This window comes from Equus asinus, chromosome 11 (genome assembly GCF_041296235.1).
Source record: "Equus asinus isolate D_3611 breed Donkey chromosome 11, EquAss-T2T_v2, whole genome shotgun sequence".
Lineage (NCBI taxonomy): Eukaryota > Metazoa > Chordata > Mammalia > Perissodactyla > Equidae > Equus > Equus asinus.
Genome location: NC_091800.1, coordinates 18,708,162 through 18,724,466, shown reverse-complemented (window position 1 = coordinate 18,724,466; position 16,305 = coordinate 18,708,162). Strand labels below are relative to the sequence as shown.

The window sequence follows — 16,305 nt, the reverse complement described above, 5'->3', positions numbered from 1 at the left end:
TCTCAAATCAATCCCTTTATCTCAAGAAGTGTGGTTTTGGCTGGGAATTTCTGTTATTTTGTATATTTTGCTGTGTTTCAACAATAAGAACTTATTCGGCATTACTGACCCTTTATATCCTGTGATTTAGTACAATGGCGGAATAATGTTTCTATATTATTTGCAGTATCTTTCCTGCTGAAGTTCAACATCTTGTTAACTATTTAAATGGATGTCTGTTGAGCTTATAACTTTAGAAAACAATCTACAATGGCTGTTATATCCTTCCACTGTGGTGTCATTGATAAGATGTAACTCATCATCCCACGAAGCTTTTTGAATTATTTTTCCTTCAGATTTTCTTGTATTGAAGGTTATCGACCCTTCTTTTCTCCCATCAAACAGTCTTAAGAGATCTCCTGGCAGAAGTTTCCTATCAGGATGAACTTTAGCATATAAGCAAAGAAATCTAAAAACCTCCTGCGAGGATCAAATGTGATTTTAGTCATCTTGAGATATAGTTCAAATCGACAGAGATAACTAATCACAGATAATTCAGTTAGAACACTCTCAATAGATAGGTAGATTCTAGACAGATAGATACCAGTAGACTTCTCTGACTATCAAATTACCCATTGAAACTAGAGTAAAAAATAAAACAATAGTTCTATCAAGCATGCATATGGGCCTGATAACAGAGCTATACTTTTCAAGTGTCTAGGGAGAAAGTGTCATCGGAAAAACTGATGGATTAAAAGGAGCCTGGGTCATATTAGAGATCTGGTCACTTCTATGTTCTGCTGTGCCATGACCTGAGGCTCTTAACTTACTCAAGGCTAGATTTTTAACATATAATGCTAGGGATATGAAATGAATAGAATATTCATCTGTGAAATTCCTATTTACATAAAATTTGCATGCAAACTAAATATAGCACGTTATGTGTATAATGTATATTATGAAAATTCATCCAAATTATAACAGGAGTTTTATCTCAAATAGATGTCATCTGTTTCTGGAGATAATATGGAGTAAAATATGAAAAAAGAAAACTTTTGGATGCTAGTTTTTAGGGGCTTCCCCAAAACCAGTTTGGATTTTTCCACAGAAACCATTACAACTCAATCATAACAATCGAATTTGTGTCATAGCTTATTCCCCTGAAAAAAGTGTGCATATGTCTGAAATATCCTGATGTAGACTTGTCAGCTTAGCAAAAAGAAATTATGAAATTAATAACATTTTTCATAAAAGAAGTAGAATGTTAATGAAAGCTATCATGTTAATAATGCAGGAAATACTTTGTTTCCAATGAGAAAACAAAATGGCTGAAGTGACTTTATATTGCGTGTGTGCCTAAGATGCCATAATTGTATAGTATATAAATCTATGTACACTGAGCATGATTAGGAGAAGGGTGAACTGAGAAAAAGATGTACCATAGGAAGAGATCTGAGCTCTGTTAAAAACAGCTTCTGGTGAATTCCTAGGCATAAACTAAGAACGGCTCATAGTATCTGGATTATACATCTTGCCTATAACACATACTTATTTAACAATTTTTCTCTAACAAACTCAGCTTCTCATTTCCATGGTTTATTTTACATTTTTATCCTTTAAAGGAGTGATATTAACAAATCTGAAAATTTCAACAAGGGCTGCCAAATTGAAAATGTAAAATGAAAAACGGTGATCACATTTTCACTTAGATAGGCTCATAGAGACAAGTGATCCTATATATATTCTTCCTTTCTTGGGACCATTTCTTCACCTTTTGTCTGATAGGCATTAAGATCATATTGCTTCAGATGCTCATACTTTCAGCCTCACCTCTGAATTATCCGTCTTCTCAAACAGCCTCGAAAGATATTCTTGCAAGAAACAAGTCTATAGTTTTTTCCCACTCTCTCCCTTGGCAACGTGCCCTAACCACCTCAGAAAACTCGCTTCAGACTACAGACACTCAAACACAGCTGCAGAATCTCCATTTATTAATTTAAAGTGATATTTTAGTTTTTAAGAAAACAAGATAATCATTTCATTGTAACATATAATCCTCATTTTTCCTGGTTATCTGTGGGAAGTTTGCATGAAGTGGAAAGGAGTAATTTTCATAGTGAAAAAATTAATACTCACTCATTAAAAAATGTGTGTAGAGTAACTGTTACCATGTTACCACTCATTGAGAAGGGGACCAGAGAAGAGACTTGCAGCAATATTTATTCATTGTTTTCCCATCTACATAAACGTTCTATGTCTTAGTTTTCATGGAAAATTTTTAATTAAGCAGAAATCTTATTAAAGGAATGCTACCACCCTGATAGAAACTTACTTAAGTTACTATATTTAGGTTTTCAAAAGTAGTCCCAGTTGAGTGTAAAACTTGAATCTTATAATCAGTTTAAAGCTCTCCTCTTCCCAACGAGAGACCTGATACGTGGCATGAAGGACCTGGAACTGTTTGTCATTCACTCTTCCTGCAGCCCCAATGCTGGAGCTGGAGTGGAAGGAGGGACACAGACTCTTTTTGTTCTCCCCATTCCTTGGTTCTGCAGGGAAGAGGGATGATAGGAAAAGTTAAATGTTTACATTACTTCCCTGAGACCCTGGTCACAGCTCTTTCCTTGTTGGTTGTCTGCATCTCTGGCTGATACTGAGTAGCCTATATGAGAGGTCTTGACACGTGACTCTCCTGACAGGTGCATGGATGTTGTTTAGAGGGCCCTGTGTGCCTCCATACTGCACAGTTCTCTGAATCAGAGGTTCAGCCCTGCCCGACATGTTCCAGTCCCTCAACTCTTATAACCAGCAGTGGATCCCTTTTGGGGTCCTATAACACTAGCAAGGGCAGGAAGCAAAATGGCTGAAACCCACTTCTTCCTATGATATGCTTCCTCACTTCCCAAGAGCGTTACAAAATGTTGCCACATCAAACAGCAGGAGATCAGGCTGCTGCCAGCTGCCCTACTGCCAAGCCCCACTGCTTTTCTATTTTCCCTGATGAACTAGACCCGAGGAGAGATCAGCTAGCCGATTGCCTGAGCAGATGCCCCTGCAGGGATTGAGTTGCCAGTTTCTCCTTGTTGTGGAACTCTCTAGTCTTTATGAGGGATTTTCTTGGAGTCTCCCTCCCTCAATGTAGGGAGATGGTAGTGCTGGTGAGTAGTCACCCTCATCTCTCCTTCTGGGATTCCCTCTTAGCACAAAAACTGTATTGCCCTGACTTCAAGGCTCTCCTGCCACCTCTTCCCAGTCCTCTCTCTGTACAGGTGGGCAGGTGGTTGGTAACAGACAAGGTCCTGATGCCTCTTAGCAAGCCTAGAGGGAAGGGGTTGGCTGCTGTTGTCTCTAAGCTCGCTTCAGAAAGTGGACACTCAGGTCTCTCGTCTTTGTCTTTGTTTGGGTTTTAAGTGTGAAGCTGAGACAATAGGAGCTGCTCCTTAACTTAGTGTCTCTTACAGATCCAGCATAATATGAGTCTCTTCTGAGTAAAATAACTATATTTAGATTTCTCTTTGAACAGAAGCAGAATTTTGATTACAGACTACTTTTTTTTGTTCCCTGATTAGGGAAGGAAAAAAAGGAAACTCCAGCAGGAAGGAATTCTTTTTGTTCTTTTTGTCTTCATTGATTTGGTGCTGCTACATGGAACTCAGTGTTCTATTAAGAGACTTCCAAGTTCAAGAGCCTTGACTAGCTTTTGGGCTGCCAGTATAGGCCCTTGGAGGCTGCCGTAGGTGAAAAGGTGACCTGCTCTTTGTTTGGGGTTGTTTACTCTTTGTGTAAGTGCTGACAGCAAGGAAGGACAAGAGGTCTGTTTGCAAAATTACACATTTCTCACATGAAATTGGGATGTTTAAAGTGACACCTGAGGTCTGCCTATTTCATCTCATCCTTACAGCTAATTTTCACATGATAGGATGGACTAGAATACTCAACTAGCCCTTACGAAAACTGTTATGGGAAAGGTAGAAAAAAATAGTAAAAACTTCCAGGCATCCACAAATATTTTTAAAAGGAAGTTCTCTGACTCATTTGCACTATGATCTTTCCTTTGTGGGGCCCCACAGTCTTGACATCAGTGCCTGTAATTAGACCTCCACCACGACTCTGAGAAATCACGTATCTGTTTATAAACAGCAGAGAGCAATTTAGAAATGTTCCCATTGTGGGAACAGGACAAACATTTTATGACAGAAGCTCCCAAAGCTTTGTTCTCTTTAGGCTTTTTAGTTACCACAAATAATTTACTATCTGGATGCATTTTTCAGCCAGTTAATAGCACCCTCTAGTTTTTCTAAAGGCTTGTTTCTTCAAAAATCTCTGCGAATGTTGCCAGAATAGAGGAAACTTGCTATTTCACTAACGTGCTCATAACAAAGAGAAATCAATAATCATCAAGCAGGTGTATGGTGGCTAGAGCTATAGGAAGTGATTCTTCAATCTGGGTGCTTTAAAAACAAAAGTCCAAAACTGGCATTAGCCAAAGAGCACAGATTGACAGTCTTATTTAGAGCTCAAGTTAAAAAAATGATGGCATGAGTCCTCAATTTCATCAGGATCTCTGGTTTTTTGCATATAATTGTGCCTTCCAAAGGTCAGAAGTGAAATAATTTATTTTATGACCCAGAAAGTCAGATTTAATGTTTACTCTTTGAACTCTAAAGGAACTGTAATATATCTAAATTGTGAGTTTCTGTTGTTACTCTTCTAAGGAAACCTAAGAGGTCGACTGGTCAAAACTTCAAATTGAATTGTCATCTCCTTGAATCCATCTAATAAGAATAGAGTCGGCTAGATTTCAAGGAGCTCCAGGTTAAAATGTTGCCTTATCCTGAGCTCATCACTGCCACTTTATAGCTCCTTCCCAATGGTCTTCACTTTGCTCTCTGAAGCCATTGGTCCTAGTGTCTTTAATCTTCTACATAATTGCCCACAAAATATTTGAAGTTACCTATTTCGGTAACTGTTAATAATCACATTTGGCTTTCTAGTTTGGTAGAAGCAGGGAGAAAGATAACATAATTTATCTGTAAATGGAAATAAAATATAAACACTCTGGTGGGTTAGCAGGTATTTAAAATATATTTTATTTTACAATACATATGAATTCGGAAACTACAGTCTCACAAATTCATAGAGTCGGAATGACCTTTAGAGATCAGTGGAACAGTTTTCCACTCATTGCAAGAACTTCCCTGGAGCACGACTGATGGAAGACATTCCAGGCTCCGGATTGAAATCACCACCCCTAGGGGGATCTATTCAGTTTTGGAACAACTCTGATTGCCAGAGGATTCTCCCTTACATTGGACAAGAAGGTTTCTTTCTATAATTTTCATATCAAAGATTCAATTTCTGCTTCCTGGGCCAGATCGAAGCAAGTCTGTGTCCTCTGGTACAGAACAGTTTTTAATCTTTCGTTGAGCTATTGTGATGACTGTTGTTAGTAAAATTTTGATAATCCAAACAGGAAGAAGCAATCTGGCTATTTATACCACTGAGGTAGAATTATTCTTCTTGTATTGTTCTCTATGTGGAATTCTGTATATCAACAAAACCTCTTTTTCTGCAGTAAGGTATATGAAACCCAGAAAGGTGAGACAACTAAGATTACAAAGCTGATTCCTTGTTGAGCTGAGCCTCTCACTTCTCTTACCTGGCATAGCCCACTTCTTATCACTGTGCCTTCTGATGAAAGTTAATTTGAAATGCATTTATTCAATCAACAGTTGCAGCACACACATCTTTTAATCTCTGAGAATTGGCAATCTTTCAAGCAAAACAAAACAAATAAGCTACATTGTGAAATCTCAAGGATAAGAAAATGTTGTCTAAGAGCACTGCATAAGAAGACAGATCCAGTTCTGGCTTCTCCATTAACTGATCGTGTAGCAATACTCACACTGCCTCTTTGGGCCTTAGTTTTCTGTGTGGGATGTGGTGGCGTGCTGGATTCTGAGACTGCACCCAGGCTCAGGAGGAAAAAGAACCATGGATTTGGGAGGGGAGAGTGTTTCCATGCGTACCTAGCATTTTTTCTCATTGGATAAAATAAATTCTGTTTCCCGCAAGCTCTAAAATCAGTGCATGCATCACATCTTATTTCCATCTAATATATTCCTTTCTTCAATGTGGAAGCAGTAAACATTATCGCCTCCCCAATTATGCCTCAATCTTATCTGAGCTCTCAAGAGAGATTTATTTATGAAAGAAACCTCAAAGGGGAAGGAAGCTAGGATATAAGCACTAAATCTAGAATAAAGCGGTAGTCAACAGCAGACTTTAAAATGCGCGCTATAATTAATTCAGCTGAAATCAGTTCTCATCTGGGTTATTAATTTAAATATAACAAAATTAAAAAATAAAACTTTATTAATAATATTAAATAACCATTCCTAGTTTTCACTAAATAATAGTAGACCGTCATGTCTAATACAGCTTTATTTCTTACAAAGTTTTATTGTGAAAATTTTCAGACACACCTATCAGCAATATATCACAATTTATATTTTATTATATTTCTTTATTTTTATTCTATTCCTATTTCCAGTTGTCAACATCAATCTCTCGTAATTTTTGTTGCCTTTAAATTAAGTTGTAGTACTGCTTTTTTTTTTAGGGCACAGAGATATAAAATGTTGGCAAACACATACAATCATGTTCTACCACCTCAGTCAAGATATAAGACAGGATTTGGAAATCCATGGCTCAGCAGGCCAAATCTGGCCCTTTGACAATTTTCATAAATAGTTTCATTGTAACACAGCCACATCCATTCATTAATCGCAAAACCTAAGTTATTTATTCTCTGGCCCTTTACAAAATAAATGTGGTGATAGCTGTAGGTTTGTATAGATGTCCTTTATTAAATCAAGAAATTTTCCTCCTATTCATACTTTCCTGAAAGTTTTTATCATACGTGCTTGCTGCATCTGTTGACATTTTTTTCCCCAATAATATGTTGATGGGATAGATTACATGATGGATTCTTAAATATTGAAACAACTTTGCATTTCTGGGAAAAACAGCACTTGTTCATGATTTATTATCAATTTTCTATATTACTATATGTAATTTGCTAATATTTCTTGAGGATTTTTGTGCATATTCATAAGGGTTATTATTGTGTATTTTTCTTTGATTATATTATTTTTGTCTGGATTTTTACCAGAATAATACTTGCCTCTTAAATGTTTCTTTCTCCTGTATTTTTTATGTTTGATGAGCAGTGGTATTATTTCTTCCTTAAACGTTTGGTAGAATTTACCATGAAGCTACCGGACCTGAATTTTTCTTTTTTGGAAGGTTTTTAACTAGGAATTCAATTTCTTTAATAAGTATAGGACAATTCGAGTTACTCTATGCCCTCTTGAGTGAGTTTAGAAGTTTGTGTCTTTTAGGGAAAATGTCCAGTTCTTTTAAGTTGTGAGCTTTATGGGTATCAAGTTGTTCATTTTATTACTTTGTTTCCTTATTTTGTCTGTAAGATCTGTGTTGAGGTCCCTTCTTGCACCGATATTGGTCATTTATAGTCTCCACTTTTTTTCTTGACCATTCTGGTTAGAGTTTTATCAATTTATTGACCAGGTGAAAGAACTAGATTCTGTTTTAATTGATTTTTCTGAAGTTTTAAGTTTTAAAATTCATTGATTTCTACTTTTATCCTTTTTATTGTCTTTCTTCTGCTTGTTTTGGCTTTAATTTGCTCTTCTTTTCATAGCGTCATAGTTGAAGCTGAGATTACTGATTTAAGACTTTTATTCTTTTCTAATAAAGCATTTAGACATAAATTCCACTGAAGTATGGAAGTACTACATTAGCTGCATCACAGAGTTTTCGGTTGTATTTTCATTTTCAATCATTTCAAAACATTTTCTGTTTTTTCTGTAAATTCTTCTTTGACCAAGAGTTTTTAGAAGGATGTTGTTTAGTTGCAAAATATTGAGATTTTCCAGATACATTTATTTATTATGTTGTCATATAACACATTTTGTATGATTTTAACTTGTATAAATATGTTTCAGTTTGTTCTATATCCCATAATATGGTCTATCTTGGTGAATGTTTCACGTGGCACTTGAAAAAAAGTGTACGTTCTGCTGTTGTCAGGTTTTTGATAGTGTTGTTCAGAACTTTTATGGTCTTACAAAACTTCTACCCGATTCTGTTGGTTACAGAGAGGAATACTAAAATCTCTAACCATAGTTGTACCTTTCTATATTTTTTATTTCAGTTCTAATAATTATGGCATGTATTGCAAAGTTATTTTGTTAGCTGCATTCATATTTAGGATTGTTCTGTCTTCTCAGTGAGTTGACCTTTCTATCCCTATGTTATATCCCTCTACACACCTAGTAGCATTTCTGCTTCTGAACTATATCTACTTTATATTAATATAGCCACTTGAGCTTGCTTTTGATCTTTCATAGTATCTTTACTTTTTGTGTGTTGTGTGTGGGGAAGATTGGCCTTGAGCTAACATCTGTACTAATCTTCCTCTATTTTGTATATGGGATGCCACTCAGCATGGCTTGATGAGCAGTGTGTAGGTCTGTGCCTGGGATCCGAACCTTTGAACCCCAGGCCACCAAAGCAGAGCATGTGAACTTAACCACTATGCCACCGGGCTGGCCCCTATTATTCCTTTACTTTTAACCTATTGAGGAATTGTCACATAGTTGTGTTTTCCATTTTTATCCTATTCAACCATCTGTCTTTTAATTAGTGTGTTTAGAGCATGCATTTTATTCAACGTAATTATTGATACTGGTCGATTTAAAATCTACCCCATTGCTATTGTTTTTCTTGTTTTTTCCATTTGTTCTTTGTCATATTTTTCCATTTTTTTCTGCCTGTCGATGGATTATCTTTTATAACTCCATGTTTATTTACATTTCTGGCTCTTTATTTATACATTTAAAAATACTTTAAGAGGATGCTCCAGCATTTACAATATAAAATTTTTATTTGTCACAGTCTAACTTTAAATAACATTATTTTGCCTTTATGATAGTATGTTTCTAATTCCTCTCTCTCATCTTCTGTGCTAATGTTGCCACACATTTTACTTTTACATATGCTATATATATTATAAACCATAATATATTGCTACTAGTTTTGCTTTAGGCAGTCAACTATCCGTTAGAGCAATTCAAAATAAAAAAAAAATTTTTTACATAAATTTTTATTTTAACCATTTCTGAATATAGATTTTTATTTCTTTTTATAAACTTGTAAACTTTTTATAAACAAGTTTCTGTTTAGTATCATATGCCCTCTGCCTAAAAAATATACCTTTAGCATTTCTTGTAGCATGGGTCCCATGGCAATAAACTGAGTTTTGATTGTCTAAAACATGTCTTTCGTTCATCTTCATTTATTAGAGCTATTTCTGCTGTGTGTAGAATTCTGGGTTGACTTATTTTTTTCCTTTCAGCACTTTCATGATATCACTCTGTCTTGCATAGCTTCAGACAAGTTGGATGTCAGTCTAATATTTCTTTGTATGCAATGTATCGTTTATTTCCACCCCACCTGTCACTCCCAATGCCTTCAATATTTTTTTTCTTTTTTTTGTTTTAAACAGTTTGAATATGATGTATCATGGTGTGCATGTGTGTGTTCTGTAAGGGTATTTATTCTGCCTGTGCAGAAGGCTAGACAGAAGTGCACAGAATTTATGCCTGAAAATAGACATGCCTCTTGTGCTAGAACATTAGTGCAGGAATTTGAAGCAATATAGTTAGGAGCTGAGATGGATTTGGGTTTTGTTATTGCTGCAGTCAATTTCAGGGCACCATACACTTCTGCTTAAGGTGGTATTGTGGATGACATGTCTGTGACCACCCCTCCCCCACAAATTCATATGTTGAAACCCTAACCCCCAATGTGATGGTATGGAAGTGGGGCATTTGGCAGGCAATTAGGTCATGAGGGTGGAGCCCTCAGGAATGGGATTAGTGCCCTTATAAGAAGAGACCAGAAAGCTAACTTGCTATCTTTCTGCCATGTGATACAAAGGATGTCAGTAATCTGCAACACAGAAGAGGGCGCTCACCAAGGCTCAACCATGCTTATACCCTGATCTTAGACTTGCAGCCTCCAGAAGGATGAGAAATAATTTCCGTTGTTTATAAGACAATCTATGAAGCTTTGTTATAGCAGACTGAATGGACTAAGACAGCTGGGAAAGAGTGTTATTCTCAGAATTCCTGCTCCACCAACAGCTGTTGGCCTTCCCCCTGTCCCTGTGCTTCAGAGGGCGTCTCAATCCATGCTCTTGCCACTCCTCCAGTAGTTGCCAGCTTCTGCTTTTTACCTGGTGTTTGTCAGCCTTGTGATGTAAGGCAGGAAGATTCTCTGTGATTGGGTCCTGTAGTGAGACTTCGATAAGCCTAGCCTGGGAGTTAGGGATGCAGTTTCTCAATGATCCATACCCTCCTTTCATGGCAGTAGAACTTTGCAGCTCGTGTGCAGAAGAGTTTCCAGCCTCTCCCTGTGGCAGGAAACCTCTAATGATTTTGGTATAAATGCGAGGCCCACGACTGTTTCCTGCTTCTCCCATAGAGCTCCTTAAAAGAGAAGAGCCTCTGGAGGACTTTGTGTCTTTCCCCAAAATCAGCCTCCTGAGCAGTGGATGGGGTCTATGGAAAAGAGCAGGCAAGTTTGTGGACACTCCCCTTGGACTATGTCCCAGGGGTTCTATCCTCTCACACTAGCTCACACTCACACTAGAAGTTTGTTTCAAAAGATTTTCTGAAATCTTCTTCCTCTCTTGTATGTTGCCAGTGTCTGTTACCCCTGCACTCGGGCGCAGGGGAGCTAACACTCACATTGTGGCTTGCTTTGGAGGAACCTGCTTTTCTTTGAAGTACAGGCTCCTTGGTTTCTTATCTCTCTGATGGGCTCATGAAAAGTTATGATTCTGTAGTTAATCTGATGTTGTCTTGCTTTTAGTGTAGGACACATGTGAAACTCTACACTTCACATTTCACGCTCCAGACTATCATCATCTTAAAAGTTTTGTCTGCTTGTATTAATGTAGTTATAAAGTCATATTTATTCGTTTAATATTTCTTGATTCTAGATACTTCCATATCTCTCTTTCTCATTATCAGGACCTAAAAATAGATTTATAAAATTTTGATAAGATTATAGAAGTAGAATAACAGTATACAGTGATATTTTGAAAGTATTTCCTAGAATTTGAAAATAAAACATTTTTGATTAGAAATATTAGCGTAATAAAATAAAAGGATTTTTATTTTCCCTGGATGTAGCTCTAAAGCTATTGCTAGACATGAGGTATTTTAATGAAGCAATATGAATGTTATAACTGTCTTTTGTCTTTTGTCCAGAACTGAACTCAGATCTCTGAAGGTGCTAATTGGTCACAAAAGCACAACAAAGTACCCTGCTTAAGGGTAGTAAGTGAGTTATGCTCACTAGACACACTGTTTTCTCATCAATCTTGAGTCATTTGGACTTGGAGGAAACATGTCTTAAAGTATTTGTTTACAAGTAAATGCTATGATATTTTCATGAGAAAAATATATAGTCATAGAGGAATTGCAGTTTGATTCAAAAATTGCACATTCTTACGAATTTATCAGACTGATAAAAGAAAGTGAAGCCGCCCTAAGAGCAACCTCTACAATTAGCTGAGTGTCCTGAAAGTTTTGAAATCTGGCTGGGACTCAATATTACTACCTAGAAAAATCGATGTTGCATTTAGTGTAACTATCTAGTCTCTTACAGCTCCAAGATCCTTTAATTCTTAAGTTGTATATCTCTATCTCTGTTTTAGTGGTTTGATTGAAAAATCACACTTACAATGAATCTTTCTATAATTGCAGGTTTTATATGGGGAGAAATTAAACAAATGTGGGATGGCGGACTTCAAGATTACATCCATGATTGGTGGAATCTAATGGATTTTGTGATGAACTCCCTATACTTAGCAACAATCTCCTTGAAAATCGTTGCATTTGTAAAGGTAACTATTGTTTATGTCGTCGGTAAAGCATAAGTTCTGATAAATGTTGCTATACCTCAATTGCTATTGTTTATTAATGATGTTGCTTAGAACGTTATCTGGATGTGATGTTCATCAGCCCATGACTTTATTCACAGATAGGTATAAAATACATAGGTAATACACGATTTATAGTCAGAAGACAAATTTTAATACACTTAGAAGTTGTCACCCAATTTTCTTGCGTCTAAACTGAATGATGCCTCAAAATTACTCACAACAGCTGCTCCAGTTTCTAATCCTTTACATTTCTAATGAAATTCTACCTCAAATACTATTTAAATTTTGGCAACCAAAATCTATTTTTATTAATTATAACTAACCGATAAGATTACATAGATCAAAATATTACTCTTTCAAAGCATTGAAATTATTATTTCAGCTTAAACTAATATAGTTTGATATAGTTAGAGCAGAATATAATTTCTTTCTCCTCATCCCATTCAACATGACAATGCCTGAAATCTTACACACCCATTACTCCTTCAGATTTTGTACAACATCAATCTTACCCCAAACCACATAATTTACATAAAACGTTTTTGTTCTGCAATGACAATTGGGATTATTTTGTACTTTGGAGGATGTTTTTTCAAACCAATGTATTATCATCTCCTCCTTCCTGTCTTTCATTTTCTTCCCTCTTGCCTTTTCCTTTTTAAAAATTTTGTTTCAAAATGATTAGTGAACTAGTAAAAAATAAAGACTGTCTAATTGGACTTTACATGAATACTTCATGCAATTTAGTGATCTGAACTAGAAAATGCTAACATGTAGGTGAACTCTTACTCATTTTGTCTAGTTCTTTTAAAAAAGACCTGCACTTCCTTGTGCGATGTTCATCTATGACAGGGTCAAAATTCCCCAAAGTTAGAAAGGCCATGGGTTCCAGAATTTGTTCAATTAAAATGTTTCCAATACTCACCAAAATATTAGGAAAAATCGTTTCCTACCCATTTCATGGGTAGAAACAGGGCAAGCTATGTTTTTAGAATGGAAACATAATTTGGTAATTTTTCCTATGTTCATTGAGGTCAATGGCCTTGAAGACCTTATTAAGATAGCAGAAGGTACTGTCTTAACCGAAGAGGTTATACGTGTATATAGGAGATGGACAGTCTGGTTTTAAGTGCATATGTGTCCACTTCCTCTTTCCTTTGTTATGATCCTTAAATATATCTATAAAGTTGTTTTGGACATCTCTATACTAAACAGTCATATATCTGTTTTTTGTGGCCCCCTGCAGTTATAAAATTCTAGTATTATATGACCATAAGAGTTCTCAACTTTCAAGTGCATAAGAATCATGTGGAGAGCTTGGTAAAACACAGATTCCTTTTCTCCATCCCTGGAGATTCTAAATTAGAAGTATTAGGGAAGGGCCTAAATTTGCATTTCTAACAAACTCCCAAGTGATGCTAATGTAGCTAGTCTAAAGGAAGACTTTGAATGGTGGGCTATATAATTCTATTCAACAGCCTAGAGAAGTTTGGGATTAATTCTAAAAGGAACCTGTCTCATATATTTCTTGTCTACAATAATATTTGTTCTAGAATACATAATATTTGTATGTATTACATTCCATGGTGTTTGCTTATAGTGCATATATATTTTCATATATAAGAACTCTTGCATATAGTGTAGTGGGTATAGTTACATAAATTAATGGATACTTGTGGATTTTTTGCTTTTAGATATGGGATTCGAATTTTCATAAAAAGTTGTAAATTCGTCATGTGCAACATCTATTTTAATAGTAAAATATAAACATTGTTCCTTATACTACACCAAGGGAAAATTTATATTTAAAATTAAACTCACCCACCCCAAGTAATGAAGAAGAAGGAGAAGGGGGGGAAAGAGATGGAAAAGAACACAGAAATTACCTTAGATGATGATGATGTGAATCACATGGAGTCTGCAGGAAGTGTATAGTTTGCTGATGCACTTTGATTAGGGGAGTTCAGCTATGATTGTGAATATAAACTATGACATGTTCCTTCGGAATAATGCGTTTGTGTAACTAAAGCTTGGGTTGCATGGGTAGCGTTCAATGGCGGGCACTTCAGTCAGGTTTCCTGGGCTTGGTTCTTTCCTTCATCACTTACTAGTTGTGTGAACTTGAACTGTTTCTTCACTTCTCTATGTCTCGTCTGTAAAAACAAGGAAAATATTCATTTCTACCTTATGCTGTTGGTATGAGAAGTAAATGAGTAGGTATATTTGAACTGCCTGCTGCAGAATAAACACTCATTATTAGTTTTTCTTCTTTATCTTTTACTCCTGTCTCCTCCTCTGTCTTCACATACTACGAGCCCTCTGGACTTGCCTTTTGTAATGTATTTATTATGACTCTTCATTTGCTTTATTTTAGTTCACAAAGAGTTTGAGCTCTGGATTCACACTTACCTTTACCATGTGTAACCTGTGTGATTTGGGGCAAGTTATTTAATGCAGGCCTCAATTTTATTATCTGTCAAAACAGAAGAGCACTTACTTTATGTGTGTGTGATGTCATGCTGACTTGTTGACTCACTCTCCTTACCTTATTTTTGTTCTATCATTCAATTTTCATGCTAATTTTAATAACATTACTTAGTATTTTAGGAAAAGCTGTCTTTTTTGCGTACAAAAATAGACTCTGCTATAAATAAGGCAAACAGCCATGCTATGAATGAGGCAGCTAATTCACTCAATAAGAATTTAAGAGGGCACACTAAGAAACCAGCTTTTGATCTGGTTGCTGAGAATGTAAAGATGCCTGAGACATAGTCCCTGCCTTAAAGCAGTTCAGTCAGGTGGAGAAAGAGAAGTGCATATAATTAAGGGTCTTACAGTGTGATAAGTTCTACATCAGGGGCTATCGTAGCATCAAGGGAGGAGCTAAACTTCACTGGCACCGTCCTGGAATTATACAGAGGGCAGAGTAAGTGTTCATGAACATGCATGAGCATTCCAGAGAGAAAAGACACAATGTGCAAAAGTCTGAGTGTGTAAAGGAGATGAATATCTATAAGGGATGATCCAGGAAACAGGGACAGAGAAGGGACGGAAAGGACCTTCCACTTGCTGCTATAGAATTTGCAGTTTACCCTATAAATGGAGAGGAGTCATTAATGAAATTTAAACATGGAATGAGTCCAGTGATGATGAATGCCTAAAGTGGAGCAGTGGACACAGGGGAAGCTAATAGAAGGTTGGACTTGACAAAAAATTAGGAAGTAAGACCCACAAGGTAGATGATTTATTAATTATGAAGTATGGGGTGGATGGAGTCATCCTGATACAGCTTCCTGGTAAATAGTAAGTTCGCCTATTGTAGTGCAGGCAAGATTATGAAGAGTTATAACTGGGATCTCTCCTGGCATGGTGCAGGTTCTTCCTCCTGTCTGAGGGGCCATCAATGTGAGTGAAAATCCAGCCCAGGTCTTTCTGGCCAAACTATGGATCCAAGCCAAAAAAAAAAAAACTGTCAGCTCACTGAATGGGAAATCTTTCTGTAATTGGTCTGTCCAGAGAGAGAATCTTTTAAAAGGTTGTAAAAACCTTTTAGAACAGGTCTGACAGAGGGCCACCTTGCTTAATTATTTCATCCTTTTCAATTCATCCACCAGGAGGGAGTATCTTTTTAAAATATACAAAAATGGGGCCCTTTTAACCCAGCCCATGGTTTGGGCTCTGATCTGCATTTGGTATGAGTACTGCCTATACCACTTCCTATGTGTGTGATTGGGGGCAAGTTACTTAATCTATGCCTCAATTTTCTTATCTGTAAAAGGAAATTAATAATCAAATCCCATAGAATGTTTGTGAAGATTAAATTAAGCAATATATTTAATGCCATAGAATAGAGGTTAATATAAGCACTCCGTAGTTGGTTTTGAGTTTCATGTGTGTAGGGACCTGGAAATGGCCACCCCAAGATATGTCTCTTTGGCATCAGGATTATTTGAGGCTGATTGCTTTTGATAAACTGGGACAGGGAAGGAGGCTCTGAGGAATGGAACTTGCCCTTTGTTAGGACACATTTACATTTGTAAGGTAAATCTCTATCTGTAAAAGGTGACTCCCTCTCTGTACCAGGAAGAAGAAAGGAGATGACCTTCTCTCTAGAAACTCTTAATCGATGCCAAAGGCAAGGACTTAAAACTGCATTTTATTGTGCTTGTCTGGTAACCTCCTGTAACCGACTTCCCTCCCCCTTCCAACTGTTGGCATTTCTTTAAGGATTAAGCATCTTTCCTTAGGCTAGGAACTGATTGCTGACCTCACCTGTGACCACCCAGCTC

General features: G+C 36.6%; 1 protein-coding gene across 10 annotated transcripts in view; it reads left to right on the top strand.

Moving 5' to 3' along the window:
- The window catches only part of TRPC4 (transient receptor potential cation channel subfamily C member 4), a 210,748-nt gene that overhangs the window by 159,417 nt on the left and 35,026 nt on the right, over positions 1–16,305 (top strand). For all 10 annotated transcript variants that reach the window (XM_070520570.1, XM_070520568.1, XM_070520575.1 and 7 more), the window contains one exon: positions 11,838–11,977. In XM_070520570.1, coding sequence (XP_070376671.1) covers positions 11,838–11,977 — 140 coding nt within the window. The remainder of the gene's footprint in view (positions 1–11,837; positions 11,978–16,305) is intronic.